Source organism: Zingiber officinale, chromosome 1B (assembly GCF_018446385.1).
Source record: "Zingiber officinale cultivar Zhangliang chromosome 1B, Zo_v1.1, whole genome shotgun sequence".
Lineage (NCBI taxonomy): Eukaryota > Viridiplantae > Streptophyta > Magnoliopsida > Zingiberales > Zingiberaceae > Zingiber > Zingiber officinale.
Window position 1 is genome coordinate 125,866,839 of NC_055986.1, and position 21,356 is coordinate 125,888,194.

Sequence of the window (21,356 nt, forward strand, 5' to 3'; positions counted from 1 at the left end):
TTTTTAATTAACAACGTGCATTTGCTGGAAGGAATTTCTTTCTTCCGCTTCCGTGGAGCTTAGATCATTCTTGTTCAGCTTTTATTTTCATCTGTAATTTAAAATTTTTAGTTGTCAAATTATATTTGGTTGATAATTTATTTTTATTTTTTTTAAAATATGATCCATAATTTTTAATTTTTTTTATTGATAAAAAATTAATTTCTTGATCAAAAGGATATTTGGTGAATAATTTAAAAATATTTTTTAGTTATACCCATTAATAATTAATATATTTTTATAAATAAAATTAAAAGCATATTTTATATTGTATTATTATTCATCTTTCAATTAATGCATCCTCGATGTATCTAAATCAATTTAATTGATAATTTATTTAAGTTAAAGTTAATAAACAGATATAATTTTATTTTTGAATGCTTTAAAAATTAATAAGGCAACTCACCATCACTCTTTTTTTCTTTATTTTTCTTATTATGATATGTAAAGTTATTATTGACATTGGGTAAACGCAGATTGAAATCCTAATAAAACCCTGACAATGTTATTTTTTGAGGACAATCGGTACTTATCGTCTTTTTTGAGGACAATAGGTACTTATTCTCCATTGCTAGAAGGAATTTTTTCTATAGTCTCACTATCAACGACATAATTAATACTTCCTATGGATGGAGAGCCCAAACCATTCTACCTCTTCTCAAATCACCTAGAAATCCAATCCTCTAGTTCTTATTTGCCTTCCTTCCTTGTGTTGACGATTGAATTAATACATTTTATTAATGATAATATGTCGTATATAAATATCATTACAAAGTAAAAATAAGAAAACACATAAAATAAGAATCAAATAAAAGAAACATAATAGGATTAGTAGCACAAAATGCAGCGACAAAAATCAAATTTTTTGACATACATGGTACAAATAAAATATTAGAGAAAACTAAAGGGAAAGATAGAGTGGAGAAAGAGAAAGAACAGTGTGTGTAGTGGATAGTCTAGAACATCACCAATAACGATGATATCATTCCTAGAGTAAGGTTCATGCAACGAGAGAGTAGTGAGATCAGTGGTGACATGATGAGAGGCACCAGAGTCGACCACCCATTCTCGAGAATCAGACGGAGGTGTAAAATGAACAACAATGTGCGCAAACGGTGCACTATACGCTGGACGTGGAGCACGCAAGAAGTTAGCGGAAGCAGAGCAAGCATCGAGGCAGTCATATGACCACACTAGCGACCAGAGTGACCTTGAACACCACAGATCTGACAGCGCCCAAGATAACGATTGGGACTAGACACAGCTGGATGTGCAGGAGGATGCGCAGACATTCCAGGAGTAAATAGGCACGACTGATGGGACATCGACGGAACTTGCTGGCGACCACCATGATAGTTTGAATATCGATTACAAGAATTCTCTGCTGGTGCCACAAGAGCAGTCATTGGCGTCAAAGATGAAGATGGTGTTGAGACTTTTAATTGGACTTCATGGCTGAGGAGCTGCTCGAATAGCTCATCAAAGGTAATAGGGATGCCACGAACTTATATAGCATGTGAGATATTGCAATAATCTTGGTTAAGACCATTCAGGACACGAATGGAGAGCTCATCAAAATCAACTTTGACATTCATAAGCGTAAGAGCATCAATATTTCTTTTGATGTCCTGCATATAATCAGTGATATATCTGTTACCCTGTTGAGGGTTGGCAAGATTTTGACGATGAGTTATAATCTTGCCATGTGAGGGAGCAGCATAGGTTCTCTCCAGCGTCTGCCATGCGTCTCTATATGAAGTTGATGAAGAAATAAACTATACAAGAATAGGAGACATTGAACCTATAATATCGTTGAGGAGAAGTTGATCTTGACGGAGCCAGAGAATATGATCAGGATTCGCCTGAGGGAGCATGGCGTCTGTAGGCATTATCTGCACAGGGGGCAGGGATGTGAGTCATTAACAAAACCCAGTAAGTCATATCCGAATAGAAGAGACGTGAACTGCAAGCGCCAGACAGAGTAATTGGAGTTAGTGAGTTTCAATGGTGCTTGAGCATTGACGTTGAGAACCACAAGAATGGAAGCTGAATCAGGAGTATTTGTGAGAGATAACCGACGAGTGATGTCGTTGGCGGTATGAATTCAAATAAATAAATTGGGTTTACTTTTTCAAGTTTATTCATTATTCATTTTAGAACTGGAAAAATTTGGATAACCCATGGTTTTGAAAAAAAAAAGGTAGATCCGTTACCTTAGCGCCCCCCTAGTGCCGGCCCCACGGATATGGAGGGAGGTTCATGCAGGTACACAGGCCATAGGCGCATGGCGGGGTAAACCCTAGGTCGTCAGTTCCTGAGAATCGACCCCTGACCATTACGCCAGAAATACCATGCGCCCACCGTCTGCGCTACGCCCTGGGGCAACCCATGATTTTGAAACTTTTACTTTTAGAGATAGAAAATAATTCTTTTTCACTTTTCGAATATTTTTTTTTAGTTCTTTATATATGGGTTCAAAACAAGAAGGTAAGGTTCGGGCAGGACCAAAAGGAAGTTCTGTTTCCGTTCCCCAAACTGTTAAAAAATTAGAATTTTCTTGTTTTACTTTTTTTTTTTCATTGGATCTCCATGATGAGATCGTAGTTTTGATCTTCGTCAAGGTTTTAAACGGAAATGAAATAAAATTTTTACCCGAAGGCAACTGGTGGATATCATGGAGAAAAGAAAAAATAAACTTAGCTATACGTTGTTATATTAATAATGTCTCGATTTTTTTAAATTAAAAATTATTTAGCAATAGTTTGAAGTGATATTTAGTTTCGTTTTGATTATAAAAATAATGGTATAATATAATTGAAATAACAAGTCAAATTTTATTTAGAGTTGTGATATTCATCTAGAATTTTCATCTAGAAAATTCATCTAGATAGACACATAAATGATGGAACCCACCATTTCACTTTTTGTAGGCCCATCATTTATGTGTCTATCTAGATGAATTTTCTAGATGAAAATTCTAGATGAATATCATTTCTCTTTTATTTAATATATCCAATTTTTAATAACCATTCATAATCTTATTAAATTTATTATAAATCTAAATATCTAATTTGTGTCAACTAATTTTAAAATAATTGATCCAATTTTATAAAAAAATTTTTATTAACTACCGGATAAATAAATTTATCCGTTAATTTATTTAAGTTGTGATTTAATTCGATATCTGAATAGATGATATCATGTCATCATGTATAAATTAGACTTTTATTTTTTATTTTTTTTATTATGACGTGTAAAGTTAATATTCGTACTGTATAAGTGTGGATTGACATCTCAACCAATCACTAATAATTGAATTCACATCCCCACAAACCCTACCAACGGGCCGTCGATGATTTCAAGGGCAGTTGTAACTTATCGTGGATCGCAGGAAAGAATTTCTTTCTGTCGATGGCATAATCAATTCTTTAAATGCAGAGCCCAAACCATTCCACCTCTCATCCGACGTCCAAAAATTCAACCATCCAACCCCGTCTTACCAATCCACAGCCCATCCCAATAAAATGACAGTAAATAATTTGAAATCCTTGCTATCCATTGTTACATTAATAATGCCTCAGTATTTAGTTGGAGGGCCGACCATAATGGCTCCAATACTGTCTTATTTTTTAAAAAATAACTGTATAATATAATTGGAATAACAAGTCTAATTTTATTTAATATATCCCATGTTTAATTTTTTTAACTTTCTTATAAAATAGCCACTTTATTTTGTTCATAATTTTATTAAATTTATTATAAATTGGGCTTTTATTCTTTAAGTTGACACCTTGAGAGTATTTGCAATGCTTGTTATTACATATGTTAATAACACCGCAGGGTGTTAATAACACCCCTCCACTTGAACATGTTCAAGCAATGTGGGATGGACCAGCCCTCGCCCTACGTGTTTTTTTAATTTTGTTTTAAAATTTATTTATTAAAAATTATTTTTTAAAAAAATAGGAAAATCATTTTTTAAAAGGAAGATTATTATTAAAAAATAATAATAATTTAAATATTTTAAAATATATTTATTTAATATACTATAATTTTAAGATGATTGAGTGCACTGTGGGACTCATAAATAATGAATATTAACGTTAAAAGGAATATGGGTGAAAGAGATATGTTGTTATAATGAGTATGCGACAGTGATCTCCATGCTTTTTGATGAGATGGTGGGTGCTATAATACGGATGCATTGTGGATGCTCTAATAATCTTGGTTATCCATCCAAGGTTATCAATGAAAATTCTATTTGGTTTAGGCAATCGATAATTTCCGAATAATATTACATGCTCGACATGTCAGTAAAAGGGTATGCAACCAGTAATCTAAAAATCTTGAAAAACTGAGGGTTTTCTTGATTATGAAGTTAACGAATTTTTTTATCAAAAATATCGTTCGATAAGAGAAAAATACATTTTTTTTTTAAAAAATAGACAAATGTAAAAAAATATTAAAAATAATAAAAAATGTAAAAAAATAAAATTAGGGGAAAAAATAAAAAACATTAAAAAATAGAAAAAATATAAAAAAATAGAAAAACATTAAAAAATTTAAAAAGGAAAAAGGAAAATGTAAAAAAAATTAAAAGAAATTAAAAATGTAAAAAATTAAAAAATGAAAAAAATAAAAAAAAAGGAAGAAAGGAAGGAAAAAATGTAAAAAAACACATACAAATAAAGAAAAATGTGAAAAAGAAAAAGTAAAAAAAACATAAAATTAGAAAAACGTTGAGTTTAAATAATAATAATAATATATGTGGTTGGTTTTGTAATGGAGAGTAGTAATACAGTAAAATATTAAATTAAGTTATTCATTAAAACTTTAAAGGAATAAATTTTTGTTGCATTACCTATATTGAATCAAACAATATTTGGTTATGTTTTATTCCCTATAACCTTGGTCATATAATTATCTAGTAATCTTATAATTAATGTTATACATAATAATTTGAACCAAATATACCCTTAGGAGCGATCGATTCAATTTCACGAAAGTTTATCATCAGCTACCAGGGTAAATCGAAAAGTACTTGTAGCAGACGACTCATTAGCCTATCATTTTTAGATCAATCATTCATTAAAAAAAATTATCTATTAATTTATCAAAATTAAGACTTGATTCTATTTGATACATTGAGAAAATACCATACCATTATACCATTTTTCAAAGGCATAAATCATGTTCTTTTTTCTTATTCCGACATGCAAAGTTATTATTGGCATTGCAAGTGGGATAGACATCCCAAAAAACCCTAACAATGTGTCACTATGATTTTTCAGAGACTGTCATTACTTAGGGTCTCTCCAATATTGACTAAATTGTTAGGTTTAAAAAATAAATCTCTATTTTTAAGGTGTTTGATCCTATTAATATCTAGCTATATATATGATGGCAATATATATATATATATATATATATATATATATATATATATATATATAGTAGGCTAATAAATCTATTTTTAAATTTATTATTAGAGATATTTTTAATAGATTTATAACTTTTAATATACATAGATGTTGTGAAAAAAATAAATATATATATTTAGATTTACATGGCCTTATCATCCATCTCTCCAAGAATTCAATTGCCTAATCAACTCTTCCTAAATAAGTGGACATTTGTTGATTCATTTTTGTTTATTTTTATTTTATTAAATAATTTGAAACCTTGTTATACATCGTTATATTAATAATGTCTCGATTTTTAAAAAAATTTTTAATTTATTTTTTTAGAAATAATTGGAAGTAATATTTTTTTTAGTTTCGATTATAAAAATATTTGTATAATATAATTTGAAATCCTTCCCATACATATTAATAATGTCTTGATTTTTTAAATATTTTTAATTTATTTTTTTTAGAAATAATTTAATCTGTTAATTTTATAGAATTTATTATAAAACCCTAACAACACCGTGCCGCCGGCGAGGCATTCGTTCGTCCTTAAGCTAAAGGAAGGAATTTCTTTCTGGTTGCTGCTTAATTTTCTATGGATGCGGAGTTCAAACCATTCCGACTCTTCTCCAGCATCAATAAATCAAACCCTCCAGCTCTCGCCGCTTTGCCCTCCCACCGCCCAGATCCTACTTCCAATGATTTCGAACACGAACGCGGCAATGCCGACGCTATCGGTCCGGCCTCCTTCGCCGAGCTCGGCCTCTCCGAGTGGGCTGTCGATACCTGCCGTGAGCTTCGAATTGAACGCCCCACCACAGTTCAGAGCCGCTGTATTCCGCGTATCCTAGCCGGTGATGATGTGCTAGGGATTGCCCAGACCGGCAGCGGCAAGACTGCAGCCTTTGCCCTTCCTATCCTCAATCGCTTGGCTGAGGACCCCTACGGTGTCTTCGCCCTCGTAGTCACCCCCACCAGGGAGCTTGCCGTTCAGCTTGTGGAGCAATTCAGGGCGTTCGGTTCATCGCTCAACCTAAGGTGCACGCTCGTCGTCGGTGGTATGGACATGCTCAGTCAGGCACGATCCCTCTCCCAACGACCGCATGTAGTCGTTGCGACCCCAGGGCGGATCAAGGTTTTGCTGGACCAAGATCCTGATTTACCTGCTGTTTTTTCAAAGACAAAGGTGAAAATTTGCTTGCTATATATTGCAGAGCGATTATCTTGTTCATAGGTCCAAAAGAGTATCTTTCGGTTGATAAAACAAAAAAACAGGATTTCCACCAAAAGAGGAAAATAATAGTATTGACTTCAATAATTCCTCTCTTACAAATTAAGTAGCCTACGCTTTATCAAACTTCATATATTTTCTCCCTTACATGCTTTATGGAGATTGTTCAAACATTTTCTAAGAACTATTTTAAGTTGTGCAATGAAAGGTTAATAGTTTTATTTGTTGCATGATATTTAACTTGGAAAATTTTAGTATTTCATCATACGCCCAGTCATGCTTTGCTTTTGTTTCAGTCTTCTGACACTGTAGATTAGCATTAAATACAGTGAGTTCTTGTTGGCTGCAAAATTTTGGGTTTACGATGAGATTTCCTTTATTCTGATGATCAATTTTGGTCTGTACTAGTATGAAAAGTTCCTTACCTTACAGTGAGTTCTTGTTATGCATAACTGTGGTAGTTTTGTCCTTACACTGTATATAAATAATGGCTACAAATTGGTTCATCATACTTGAAACAGTGTAAATGCAGACACAGTGACTAACTTTGCTCCAAGCTATTTAATTTTGTTTGCAATATCAGATGTGTCTTCAATGCGGATGTGCTAAATGTAAATTCAGACATGTCTAAATTGGTAGTTGTATCTGGAATAAAATCCATTTGGTCTGCTGGCAACTATGATTTAGCAGATGGATAAGTTCTATAGTAACACACAAACTAATTCTGAGTGATGGTTGCTTAATATTATCCTAATTGCAGCTAGTGTTGGGTTCATTGCTAGATGAATAAGATGCAATCTGGTGGCTTTGTATAACAAGAAAGTAAATCATTCATCGGCAACAACATTGGATTTATTTATTTTTCTAACTTAAGTTAGCATGACTAGCTGTCTTGGAAAGAATTTCAGTTTGAGTTGCTGCAATGAGTTGAAATCTAGTAGGGGGATTAAAATTTAGTTTTTTTCCTTCTTGTCCCAACTATTTAGTAATTTTGATCTTATCAAGTTATGACCTAAGTTCACATGGTAACTCTTTGGAAAGATATCTTCATTAGATTTTTTTGAGAAGCAATCATAGAAACAAAGTATGTGATTGTTTGGTGGAGATTGAACAAAAGTATGACTGGAAATTGATTTTTCTCTTGCATTAAACAAAGTTTCTCATCCTTTGTATGTTTAGTTTGTTAAAACTTCTATATCACTTCTTATTGTCTGCTTTCTGAGCATTAAAGTTTCAAGATTTATGATATCTATGTGTCTTCTTTCTTCTCTTTCAGTTTCTAGTTTTGGATGAGGCAGACCGAGTATTGGATGTTGACTTCGAGGAGGAACTTCGAGTTATATTTAAATTTCTGCCTAAGAGTCGGCAAACACTATTGTTTTCTGCAACTATGACCAGTAATTTACAGGCCTTGCTTCAAATATCTGGAAATAGGTCTTACTTTTACGAGGGATACGAAGGATTTAAAACAGTTGATTCTTTAGAACAACAGTTTGTTATCACTCCTAAGAATCTTAAGGATGTCTACCTGTTTCACATTTTGTCGAGAATGGAGGAGAGAAATATTCGATCAGTCATGGTATTCGTTTCCACTTGCAGGTATGTTTGTAGTTGGACATTTTGATCAGAATAGTCTTGCATTAGCTATATTGTAGTTGTTTATCTAATCTCGAAAAACTGGAGATACATCTTATGCTGGTTTTGTAATGATGTGAAACCAATTCAAGTGAAATATGAATGTGTTAATATTCGCTCAGATATGGAAGCTAATTTAACATTATTCAATTGATTATATATTCTAAAATGTTTTGTACTAACTTTCATGGTAATCTAGAATTTGCTTTTCTAAAGTACTTTTCACTTCCGTGCCAGCGTTTGGAGAATATCTTTAGGAAGGTGATGCTCTGATAAAGTATTCTTTTGAGTATGCACTTCCCAACACCCCACTTGCACTCAAAGATGCTTTTAAATGTGCTCCCAAACACACCTAAGTAATGCATATGCAATGCACCTAATGATTTCAAAAACATTTTGTTCTTGTATTTTGCTTCATTCATTTTCTGTTGTCTATTTAAAGCACTACAATCATTGGGAAATCAGAATATATCTTAATATGGTTATTTGGCAACAAACAATGTAATCAAATCTGAAACATACAGTTGTGAAAAATGCAATAATTATGCTATATTACTTAGACAATACTTCACTTACCCATAATGCTTTTCAATATCTTCACTATTTCATTCCTTAGCAACTCAATCAGTAGCCTATTCAGATCACTTTTTGTTCATCAAAGATAATCTTCTAGTTTTGATGTTATTACCAGCATTGCCTCCTCTGGCATTTACTGGTAATCATGAAAGTGTTTCCCTGAAAATGAAGCAATGGCTATCTTCAGGCCTATATAAGCACTAGAATTTGTTCATCTGGTAGACATAGTACATCTGAGCATCAAAGAAAATTTCTTATACCATTTAAGAACTTGACATTGTTTATTTTATGATTTTACTCACGCATCAATTGGAAATTTTTTGTGAACATAATTTATCATATCCATACCTTTATTGGTTAAAGCCTTTTAAATTTTATGTGTTTTTGAAGATACATAGTAGGACTGAGCACTAGACTCCATTCATCTGGTAGACATACTCGGACTGTGTATCAAATAGACTTTCATATACTATCTAGCAACCGGAAATTGTTTATTTATGGATTCTCTTTCCCATCAATTGGTTTTTTTTTTGCAAACATAACCTATCACTCTATGTGTTTTGGAAGAGACATCTAATGAGATAATCCTTCTTTTTTAAGCTAGGGACACTATTAACTCTTGGTTGTGTGCATGCAGAAGTTGTCACCTTCTGAGTTTGCTCCTGGAAGAATTGGACCAGTCTGCAGTGGCTCTGCACTCTCACAAGGCCCAAAAACTGAGACTTTCTGCATTAAGCCGGTTTAAATCTGGCCAAGTTCCTATTTTGCTTGCCACTGATGTAGCAAGCCGTGGTTTGGATATTCCAACAGTTGATCTCGTAATCAATTATGACATTCCCAAGTAAATGAGCAAACTTTAGATTTTCTTGGATCCTCTCACTGTTTGATGTCATTCCTACTTATTGGTATTTTCAATCCTGAAGGTATGCAAGGGACTATGTTCATCGTGTTGGACGAACTGCAAGAGCGGGCAGAGGAGGACTTTCCATAAGCTTTGTTACTGAGGTTTGGTGTCATGATCATGAAATCATCACCTGTATTATGAATTGCTGATTATTAGCCACAAAACATTTAACTAATGATTTACTATTGCAACTATAATTTTTCACTCGACAGGTTTATTTACCCTGCTCCTTATGATGCAGAATGATTTGGATCTCATTCATGAGATAGAGGCTGTTATCCAAAAACAATTAACAGAATACAAATATGAAGAAAACGCCTTTAAAGATGATCTGTCAATGGTATGGTTCCATTAATCTGTTGTATTTATCCAAGATCAAGCTGCATACTCTATCTCTAGATTTTTTTCATTTGATTTTGTAAGTTTTCAAGGTTGAAGTTGTGTATGCCTTGACCAGTATATAACATAAACATCAATCACTGATTTTCAATTTGAAGTATAAGCTTGGTATGGCGGGTACAAAATTTTTACAGACTTTCTACTCATGGAACCTCTGTATTACCTAATGTCTAGACTGCACCTCCAAGTAATAAAGAGTTAATGCTTATAATCTCTCTCCCAAATAGATGGTGTATATCCATGATTTGGACATAGTTACCTAGGTTGCAAGTGACCACCTTATTGTCAAACTAGGCCCTCATCCTCTTGTATTTCTTGTGATCGTGTCAGAAGATTAAAAATATATAGATTTGATAAACATGCATGCTTTACAAATTGTGTTGGAGTCTGCGTCTATCACTTTAACTGTGTTATGACCAGTATGGATTTTTTACAAGTAGAATGCCAAACTTCTGGAGAGCTGATTCCGTTTTGTCTTCCTATCCATGAACAAATTGAGACATACATTTCAGGTGGGCATTGAAACTTTAGTTTTTAAGGTCAAAGGCAGTGAAGATAATAAGAAGAGGTATGAAACAGCATGCAGTGTAGGTAGATAGCCAGCAAGAAAGCGGAAAGAGAGACAGAAGATGAAAGGTTTTAAGCTTGTTGATTTGGATGAATGAATAAGGAAGGCGACAGGAGGAGGAAGAGAGAGGGAGAAGCAATAAAAACACATAAAATAGGTGTTTATGTGTTTTTTTCCTCCTCCCTCCTATTCACTCACCCTTATAAATAAGCCATTTTAAATTTGAGAGGTCTAAAGAGTGAAGAAAAGAAACTGAGAACTACAATGTCCTAAGCCTTTGCTGCTGTTCTTCTTGAAAAAGTGAAGAGAACTGAGTTCAATTGATTGATATTTGAAGCAACCACATTCTTGTATTAAATGAGATATGTAGTGATTCAGCTCATTGCCATTTCTTGTTCGCTATAATATGTATCATCAAGGATTTCTCATTAGCCCTTTTGATAAATTAAGGTATTTGAAATTATGGTTTGTCTGACTATTTTATGGTGTTGAATCAATATTGGACAAGCTCTGTGCTATCATGGCATAAGCTAATCATATTGGTTCCATGGCCATGAGTATGAGGATACCCATGTGGCTAACAATCAAGCCAAGTTCTCAATAGTCAATACATCACTCGTTGAAATTATTATCTTATTCTGCAGTTTTGATAGAATAGAACATAGTTATCCAGGTACAATGGTTAAGCAAACATTTTTGATACTATTTTAATTAAGACCATCATCATAAAGGAACATTGTGTTCCTGGATTTCATGTGCCAGTGTTGCAAGGAATTTCCACACCAGCTAAATTGCCTTATGTTAACTTTATTGCAAAGTGCAGGTCTTCAAAGCTAGACGTGTGGTCACGATGAAAATGGTAGATGATGGTTTTGAAGAGACAGCACGAGAAAGAAAAGCACAGAAGCTTAGGACATTATCAGAAAAAGGTTTGGTGAAGAAGCGGAAACGGAAGGAGAGAAAGGTAGCAGCATGATTCGCTTTTATCAAGTAACGATTCGTTGGCTGATATAGGACCTCCGGTGAATGTGGTACTGGAGTGATTCTTCCTCCCAAGTGTTATGGATCCCTGCCTTGTAAAATGTAAACAAATTTTGTTTTATTCAAATGTTTGGATAGACTGTTATTTAAGAAATATACACTTCTGTTTGCCACAACAACCATTTCATTGAATCTTATGCATAGCTCCATCGTCTCCTGATTGATGAGATTAACTACAGTCTCCCTTGTGATGCCCTCAACTGAAAGAGGGAGAATATCATTTCAATTGGTATCCACACTTCAAGTAGCAATTAAACAAAAGAATGAAGCATTTCATTCCACTTGTTATGTTATTCGATTTTTATGTGTTCCAGATCAAATGAGGGATTTAATAGTCGAACATGAGAACAATAGATGCTGAAATGGTACCAGTGTTTTTTTTCCTCCACTCATCAAGTCTGATCTAATTGACAGAGATATGAGGCACAATGCTTAAACTTTTCACTAATTGTATAACCTCCTTTACTGATAAGCATCACAACAAAATGCCCCAACTTGAATGATCCTAAAATATTTTCCTTAGGAACCAACAGAACTACAAAGTATTTAATTTCAAGAGACATGTTGGTTGATTGAGGTGATGGCAATGCAAGTTTTTTTTTTTAAAAAAAATTAATCTAATTAATTTTGGAGTTGATTGGCCTTGCCCCATAAAAATCTTATATTTTCATAATGCTAAAAATGATCAGTCCTAACCATCGGGATAAATTTAGAAAGTACAGATGTCTAATGCAAGTTTTTAGAACTTCATTTGGAGAAAGTTTTGAACTTCATTAATGACCTACTCGATTTATTTGGAGAAACTCTTCCAATTGTTTTACCAAATTTATTGACCCTTAAAATCCTATGCCACAAGCCACAACCCTGTAAAGGCTTCAAGGACGTCTCTGTAAGCAAGTCGGCACAGAGCGAACCTTCTTTAAATTCAAAAGTTGCTTTAGTGACAAATGTGCGTATTCCTCCTTGCCGAAAGTTTTTGATCGCATACAAACACCTAATTTAGTAATTTCTGTGTGCTGGGTTTGCTCCTTTAAATTTCACAGGCTTTGAGGACTTTTATTTCACATATCGTAATTTCAAGTGCCTTGTGGTAATTCTCAGGTTCTATTAACGAAACTATCAACCGCCCACTCGATATCCGCTTGTTCGGCGATCCATGGCTCTCAGAACCCTAAACCCGCCATGGCGTTGGAGGCCAGAACCCTCGTCCCTGATCGATGTCCGGACGACCCTCCTCCTTCCTCCGAGAAGATCGGCCCTCCCTCCTGCCACCGTCGCTGTCGGCGCCTGCGCCTCCCGACAGATCACCGCCGGGAATGGCGGGGTTTGGGATCCCGTTGTTGGTGGCGAGGCGAGGAACAGGGTGCGGAAGAGTGTCGATCTCGCGACGCTGGGGAACCTCTGCGTAGACATCGTTCTCGGCGTCCCGAGCTTGCCGTCAGCGTCCAAGGAGGAGCGGCGGGCATACATGGAACGGCTGGCGGCTTCGCCTCCTGATAAGGTTGGTAGGAATCCCATTCGTTCGCTTTATGGCAGTTTTTCTTTCCTTTACTGGATTTACTCTTTTTTCTAAGAACACAAAAGGCCTCGTCTGTCTTTTTGCATTTTAAGAGTTTGCTCGCTTTGATATTCTAGAAAAAAAGGTTCATGAAGGATCTACATTTACTTATACTGGTATTAGATTATGATATTACCCTGAGATTCTGTGGCGCTCTTTATACTATATAACTATTCATGTTTTTCAAAACATTTCTTAAATACAAAAAATTTATTTTGATGGTATATAAACTTCATTATGGTTTTAAATTGTCATGATGTTTTATTATTAAATAATTAAGATCGGATGCTTATAATTATGCTCATTTTTCTTGCATCTCCCAGTGTTAAGTAATGCTAAACAACTCAACAATCGACCAAATAAAACTAAATCCTTGATTTCAGTTCCTGAGAATTGTTATCTAGAGGTAGAGAATAAAGTTATCAATTTTTTTGGGACGATAGTATCAAGATCCAAGCGACTAGAAGAAATTGTATTGCATTATTTTTCACATTGCCACCCTTTTATAGCCATTGTAATGATGTAATAGGAATACTGGAGAAATGAGCTTAATCTTGGCTTGGCTTGGCTTGTACATTGGAATCAGAACTCTTGTATTATTTTTTGTTTGTGTCAGAATATACCTTCAATGAGTGAGTAGCACTGAAATTTGAACTTGATTTGCTATATGGCTCTGGTAAATGTGCTATAAACCTTTTCCCCCTCTTTTGTCTAGAAATTTTGGGAAGCTGGTGGTAACTGCAACTTGACCATTGCTGCATCAAGGCTAGGACTATTGTGTTTAACTCTTGGTCATGTTGGCGATGAAATTTACGGGAACTTTCTCCTTGAGGTGCTTGAGGATGAGAACATTAATTTTTTAGGAATGAGTAAAAATGTTGATGAAACTTCTAGTATTACAGATTACCAAACCCTTTTGTGCTGGGTTCTGGTTGATCCATTTCAAAAGCATGGTTTCTGCAGGTAGACTTTTGCATCATCAAATATTTTATTTTTTTTATTGTTTCACTGTTTATTGCTACTTGTACTTGAAAATGTTGAACATTAACGGCTTCATTCTTAGCTTAATGCACAATTTTTTCAAGTACAGCATTGCTGATTTCAGTGAGGAACCTGTATTTAGTTGGATGACTGAGCTGACAGAAGAAATTAAGATGGCTATCCAGCAAGCTAAGATATTATTCTGCAATGGTTATGCATTTGATGAATTCTTCCCTGATTTGATCATCTCTGCACTTGATTGTGCTATTAGTAGTGGAACATCAGTATTTTTTGATCCTGGCCCACGAGTTAAAACTCTTTCAAATGGAACCCCTCAAGAACAGATGGCACTTCAGCAATTTCTGTGGCAAAGTGATGTTCTTCTTTTTACTTCAGATGAGGTCCACTCTTCAACTATTTTATATTATTCTTTGCTTTCTTACATGCTATCAAAATTGCACTATCTTCAAAAAATGTGCAGCTATTGGAAAAAATAAATATCAGCATATGCCATTTCATGTATTGCTCTATTTTTTTATTTACTTCTTTCTTAAGATCATTATTTTAGCATCCTTTACATAAGGGTCTGAATGCTGTGTTTTTTTATTTGCACTTAGTTACAACACTCAGTTTTAGCAATGGGAATCATAATGGAGGGAAGGACCAGGCAGCTAGATGTTGTGTGTTTATTTGTCAATAACTCTCTGGTGTCTACTTACAGATCATTAATTCTTAGATCTGCTCTTAGATTTCACAATTTCTTGGAGACCTTTCAGGATTGTTTGAATTGGTTCATAATCTTTGCTTGCTTTACTATTTATTCAGTAGTCTAAATTAATCCCAGAAAATATAGTAGATGTAAAATGTCTTCAGCTATGTTTTCTTTTAAAGAGCGATTAAACATTATCCTGAAATATTTGAATTAGAATTTCAGAAGAGGGTGAGGAGAGAGTCTGGTGACAGAGAGAACTTGTCAGATAAGGTTTAGTTTATAGAGCGAATTTTTACAGTCTGTTAACCAATTTATTCAGACATAAACTTGCCAGTGTTGGTCCATTGATGATCTGGCAACAAAGAAGTAAATAGCACGTTCAGTACTTCAGTAAAGGTCAAGGGGTTCAGCTTTTGAGTGGTTTTCATTAGTTGATTCTTTTAAGTTGGATCTTACTGTGATTATCTGATTTGCCCCCAATTCCTAGCCGACCCACTTGAACCAGCTATCCAGTTCAATTTTTAAAACATTGGTTCTGGTGGCAGGCTTTCTACATTAAAAAAAAAACACTTTAGCCAAAAAAAAAGTACATGTACAGAAAGCATGCTGATGATTTCAAGAATAGACTTGCCTATACTAATGATTGTATATTGAAGAAACACTGAGGTGAAGTTAACTTACTATCTACCATAGACAGGATCATTTGTGTTGAACAAATTATGTATAGATATGGAATTGCTTTTAAACTCAAAATGGATGAAAGTGTATCATAATTATAGAGTAAGAGAGAAGACTTAGAAAACATGGATAGAAAATAAAATAATGTGTCTAATTAACTGGCAAATTGGGAAAAAAAAACATCAAAATTCTATCCTGGGTTGTGTTTGTAGGAATGTTATTCAAAACTGGATAACCTCATTAAACTCCAAAAATCAGTTTTCTTTTCCAACAACTATGACATTGTATGCTCATGCTCTCTAGTATCGTCTTTGAGTTCTTCACATCTTCCTTAACAATTAAGTTTTATTCAATAGGGGTCCAGACTTCTTTATTCAGTTATTTAATACAGCAGTAAATGCACTAAACTAGACAGGTTAAACCTACTTTTTTTGTCAACAAAGTAAAGACATTAATCATCAAAACTTACATTTTTCCTGACTGAGCACATGTGGTTTTATTTTGATAGAAACATGTGTCCGTTCTCATTTCCATTTTTTTATGTACCACGTATATCTTTTGTGATTTGATCAAGACGTTTATCCATTTTTTTAATTTAAATTTGGGTAATTATTATTTGAAAAAAATAATAAATTGAATCTTCCACTGAGGTCACTTTTCTTCAATTTTTCTCATGCTTTTCTCTCTCCCTTTATCCAAATAGTAACCAACCAAAAAGAATCATTGGTTGAAATGTATAATATTTAGCACTTTAATTACATGTTCAATTCACTTTATAGCAGTTTCTAACAGGATTACTTTTATGCATGTAAATGCCTAAACAATCCAACTTTGAATGAACAACGAATGCTGATTATAATATTGCAGGTTGAGGCATTAACGGGGATCCACAATCCTATTGAGGCAGGAAAGACACTAATCAGAGAAGGTGCACGAACAAAATGGGTCATTATTAAGATGGGTGCGAAAGGATCAATTTTGATTGACCACACCACTGTGTCATGTGCTCCCTCATTCAAGGTATAGTTTGCCATATCTTCACCGTTTAATTTAGTTTACACCTACCATTGAAGATCTACGATCTCTGTTTTGCTTCACCCTCCTAAACACTGCTTTTATGAAACTAATTTATGCTTGGGTTACTGCCACTACATGCTTTAATTTGATACTCAATTCTCAACAGGTAAATGTTGTTGATACTGTGGGGTGTGGCGATAGTTTTACTGCAGCCATAGCTTTTGGATTTCTACATGGCATGCCTGCGATTAACACATTAACACTGGCAAATGCAATAGGTGCTGCAACTGCAACTGGTTGTGGAGCTGGTAGAAATGTTGCTCATTTGAACAAGGTATTAGAACTACTCAAGCAGTCAACTCTCAATGAGGATGATAATTTTTGGAATAAACTAATTTGTGGGAATTCTTTGAACAATGAAGTTTTGCTTCTGTCAAAAGTCTCCATAAACGGACACAACCATCGCCTTATCCGCATTCCTATTTCCAGTGTAGTACCGAAACTACTTACAATATTTGAAGGTGCATTTAGAAGCACGGTGTCAACTTGATTAGGAATGTGTACTTTAGTCTCATGTTAATATTACTTAATTTACATGCATTTACGAAAGTTTGTGCCAGAATGCCCAAGTGGCTGTTTTATGAAATTTTGATAATAAACACAGAAATGTTCATTTTGCTTATTACCAGAGGTATTTGTTTGGTGCTGTCCGATCGAAATCTCTTTTTTTATTGTTTCATTTTTTTGTCCTCTGATTTAGCTTAGATGCGGACAATATAGTGCGCGCATGGATATTGGTCGATTAATTTGGTTTATCTCGTGTTGTGTATTGGCGTTTGATGTATTAGATAGAATTGGAGTTCAAAGACTAATTTTCATACATCCCATGGTGGGTTAATATTTACAACTTTCAACTATTTTTGTTGAAAACTGAAACTATTAACTGGTAGTAGGTATGTAAAAATTGGAAACATTGGGATGGATGAAAATCTTGGTATTTGGGTGAAGGCACTTCCATGGCCATGTTGTTCTATTTTTGGGCAATAGTTGAAGTGGGGCTTGCAGGCTGCGGCAGACGTAAAATTCAACGGAAGTATGCGAGAAGAAAATTCAACAAATAGATATATTGCACGCCTTATTTCACATATCTTATTTTATTTAGTTTTTTCTATGCTTAATATTATTACTTGACTTTTAAATTCTAAAAAAAATTTACTTTTAAATTCTTAAAAAAAAAAAATTATTGGAAGGACCATGGGTTCTTAAAAAAAAAAAAAAAAAAAAAAATTATTTGATCAAGATGTCTTGGATCATTCATGGCTCCTCAAACCTTTGAGGTGCTCCGACTGAAATGTGGATATCATGAAGGAGCTCTTTCCTATAGTGGCTTTTGTTCAATGGAGCGTTTTTTTAAACTAAATGTTTTTTTTATTTCTATTTAAAAAATATTAAAATATTAAAAAAATGAGAAATAGAGAGAATATTATAAAAATTTATGAATTTAGATTTTATAAAAATTTAATTATATATAAGGTAAAATATGAAGAAGAGATGAAAAATATATATAATGTAAAGTGTAGGATAAAGAGTTGTCGAGAAATTTTTTTTTTTATAGTAGATAGATGTATAAGATTTTTAACTTTTTGACGCGAGTGACATGGAAATAACAATCAAGGACCTTATGGAACTCATGGAAGGTTCCATAACACAATGGATGTCCTTATATACATATACATATGAGAAAGATAAAAAAAAAATAGATTTATACATGGTTCGCTAAGGAAGTGCAGGTATATACATTTTCTTCTTCTTCTTCTTAATATGTTTACATTTCAGTTGAGGTCTTTGGTGTTCTTAAAGTTGACTCTTAGTATGGAACAACACGATGGCACTACTTCAACTCTACAAATTACGCAACACGGTACGATTTTAAAGGAGCTTGGTCTTTTTCTATGATCGCAGAGAATTTAGACTGCCCAAAAGTACCGCTGGTGTCAAAGTATTCGAATGCGCACTCGATGATCAGCATTCAATGTTCAGAAGTCGAGATCAAAAACGAATAAGCCGCAATTCTTCTTCTTCTTCTTCTTCTTCTTCCTTTTTTGTTTTTCTTTTCTTTTTTCTTTTAATCTTTAGATATGATTGATTTTTCTTATTAGTTCTTCCAATAGATTCAACTCAATTGCCATATCTCAGCCATTGATGTGCACCTGAACATTTACAAAAACCTGATTTTTTTTTGAGTTCTTCGTAAATCAATTAACCGATCGAATTAACAGCCGACCAAAGATTAGTCTCCGTGCATTGCTTCTTGAGTAATCTTTCGTCCGTCAAGCTCAAATCTACGCGCTTGTTCCCCTTTGCCTCGGCTCCGCCGGCCGCCGGCATCCTAACAACGATGTCGACCCCAAAAAGTCTCACGACCTCGACAGCGGGGTTGGGCGTCGCGGATACCACCGTCGGCGTGCGCCGACCTTGGCCGGAGCGGGTCCTCCACCCGATAAAGAGCAGCTTCTCAGCGCCGGTGGAGCGCTGGAAGGTGATGACGTCGCCGGCCCTGAGACCCTTCTCCTTCACGAACCTGCTCCATCCCTTGGTCAGCACGTAGCTCTGGCTGCTGCCCCAGTACGAGTACCGGAACCGCCACACCTTCCCGTCGACGGCGTCCTCGAAGTGGAGAAGCATGCCCTTAGCGGCGGCCGTCATCGCCGGGAAGTGCTTCTCCGCGTGCTGCTTCGGGATCACCAGCCGGTTCAACTTCCCCACGTCGCTCGGCGTCACCGCCTTCTCGAAGAGCTTCACCCTGTGCTGCGGCGCCGCCGCTCCAAATCCCGGCGAACCGAGCCCGAGGCCGCCGCTCGACCGCTGTTTCGTCCCCCGCTTTAGCTTGCTCTGCTGCAGCTCGTCTGGGTAGGTGTGCTTACGGAGCATGTCGACGACCTCGTCCTTCGAGCGCGAGGCGATGAACGCCTGTTCGGCCGCGGCGTCGGGGGCCGAGGACTCGAAGAGGGGTTTGAAGTTGGTGACGGCATCTCTGCCGCGGAAGCGCTGGACGGCGACGTCGTAGACTCGAGCAGCCTCGGCCTCGTCATCGAACGTGCCGAGCCAGACGCGGTTGTGCTTCTCGTAGATCTGAGCGCCCCAACGCCCGTTCGGCTGCGGCACCACGCCCTTGTACCGCGACGACGGCAGCTTCTTGCGGGACGACTCTGCTTCGGCGCCCACCTCAGGATCCAGGACGACGCTCCCGCCACTGCCAAGCCTACGCAAGTCAACTTTAGGCGGCGGCGGCGGAGTTTGTGCCTCCTCCTCGACGCTACTCTCCATTTTCATTCAAGGAATGAAAGAGAATAAATTGGATATATAGCTCTAGAGATAAATAAATATAGTTAAAGAGATCTAGAACACAAATCAACAAGCTTGTAGTACTGATTGTTATATATAGAGGAAAGGGAGAGAAGAACATTAATTAATTTAGTTTGTTATTTATTTATTATATATATATTATATATGCTTTAATTCTACTAGCATTGCATTCGACACATCTAATGGCTGCGGTGGCTGGTGGGGGTCAATTCATCAATACACAATTAAAAAAGGAAGATTAAATCATTATTAATTGTTTGTTTTCTTGTGTTGGTAGCTAGCTAGCTGCGTATGGACGAAAGAAACAGTACTACTGTTATGTGTGCAACTTGGGCAAGTGGAGAGATTAATGGTGGATATATAGAACAAACATGGGGTATATATATATATATAAACCCTCCCCGAGAGCTTTAATTTGCTGCTGCTTTAGTGAGCTGAAAGTGAAAGTGGCATGCATGGCATTTTGTGATGTTAATTTGTATGTCACTGTCATTCTTTGTATGTGTATAGTGTATTGGCAACTGGGGATGAACATAGATAGAAGTCAGGAGCAAGTTGCTGCATTTGTTTTTTCCCCCCTTTACCTATCTGAGATTTCTGGGGATTCTTCTCATCCTTGCGTAAACTGTGGGTACAGGTGGATCCTCTCTATATATTAATTGCATCCAGGGACAGAAACAAAAGGCCAAGTTCAACTCATTCCATAATTAATGAATAACCACCGAAAACAGATATATATATCACATGAAGGCTCCGTAAATGATCTCACAAATCGGATGACTGTACTACAGCACCAACACTGCCCTAAAGTATATAAATAATGACAAAATTAATATGATGATCAATACAAGGAATTCCATCTGTTTGACCATATGAGCAGCACATGCATTCCGGATTATGTATCAACTATGACATCCTCAAGGACGACCAGTCATGTCGATCGTCGCAAGCCTTATCCAGGTTAATTTTCTGACGTGTACTTACAAACTAATATAAAGTTAATTAGCAGCTTGGTTAGACTAATTAATCCCTCCCCATGCATGTCTTTCATGTTTTCAAACACTAACTACTCTACTCTATATATGTTAATTAACTAATTTATATTATACCTTCCATTAATCCATAATAAACAAATGAATGCTTTCTTCTTTGGGGCATTAAATAGTATACAACATCATTAAGAAACCTACAGTGTTTCGATTCGTTGCAACTCTTTCGTTGTTGATATTTATCTAACTTTGCC

At 35.5% G+C, this 21,356-nt stretch overlaps 3 protein-coding genes across 3 annotated transcripts; 2 read left to right on the forward strand and 1 right to left on the reverse strand.

The window, feature by feature from the left end:
• The first annotated feature begins 5,974 nt into the window (after window positions 1-5,974).
• LOC121977671 (DEAD-box ATP-dependent RNA helicase 36-like) lies at window positions 5,975-11,938 on the forward strand. The gene is made up of 6 exons (XM_042530130.1): window positions 5,975-6,633; window positions 7,955-8,277; window positions 9,527-9,730; window positions 9,813-9,894; window positions 10,035-10,133; window positions 11,584-11,938. The coding sequence occupies exons 1-6, from the start codon at window positions 6,043-6,045 to the stop codon at window positions 11,734-11,736; spliced, it is 1,452 nt and encodes a 483-aa protein (XP_042386064.1). The 5' UTR covers window positions 5,975-6,042; the 3' UTR covers window positions 11,737-11,938.
• A 954-nt stretch (window positions 11,939-12,892) lies between these two features.
• Window positions 12,893-17,441, forward strand: LOC121977683 (5-dehydro-2-deoxygluconokinase 2-like). Its single transcript, XM_042530137.1, has 5 exons — window positions 12,893-13,302; window positions 14,075-14,322; window positions 14,450-14,741; window positions 16,598-16,750; window positions 16,914-17,441. The coding sequence occupies exons 1-5, from the start codon at window positions 12,958-12,960 to the stop codon at window positions 17,295-17,297; spliced, it is 1,422 nt and encodes a 473-aa protein (XP_042386071.1). The 5' UTR covers window positions 12,893-12,957; the 3' UTR covers window positions 17,298-17,441.
• A 1,202-nt stretch (window positions 17,442-18,643) lies between these two features.
• On the reverse strand, window positions 18,644-20,199 carry LOC121977695 (AP2/ERF and B3 domain-containing transcription factor RAV1-like). Its single transcript, XM_042530145.1, has one exon. It carries the CDS (start codon window positions 20,078-20,080, stop codon window positions 19,007-19,009), a length of 1,074 nt encoding a protein of 357 aa, XP_042386079.1. The 5' UTR covers window positions 20,081-20,199; the 3' UTR covers window positions 18,644-19,006.
• Between the last annotated feature and the right edge of the window lie 1,157 nt (window positions 20,200-21,356).

Coding starts and splice junctions, on each gene's coding strand:
- LOC121977671 (XM_042530130.1), top strand. CDS start 6,043: ATGGATGCGGAGTTCAAACCATTCCGACTCTTCTCCAGCATCAATAAA. Junction 6,634..7,954: donor CTGTTTTTTCAAAGACAAAG/GTGAAAATTTGC, acceptor CTTCTCTTTCAG/TTTCTAGTTTTGGATGAGGC. Junction 9,731..9,812: donor ATCAATTATGACATTCCCAA/GTAAATGAGCAA, acceptor TCAATCCTGAAG/GTATGCAAGGGACTATGTTC.
- LOC121977683 (XM_042530137.1), top strand. CDS start 12,958: ATGGCTCTCAGAACCCTAAACCCGCCATGGCGTTGGAGGCCAGAACCC. Junction 13,303..14,074: donor CGGCTTCGCCTCCTGATAAG/GTTGGTAGGAAT, acceptor TCTTTTGTCTAG/AAATTTTGGGAAGCTGGTGG. Junction 14,742..16,597: donor TTCTTTTTACTTCAGATGAG/GTCCACTCTTCA, acceptor ATAATATTGCAG/GTTGAGGCATTAACGGGGAT.
- LOC121977695 (XM_042530145.1), bottom strand. CDS start 20,080: ATGAAAATGGAGAGTAGCGTCGAGGAGGAGGCACAAACTCCGCCGCCG.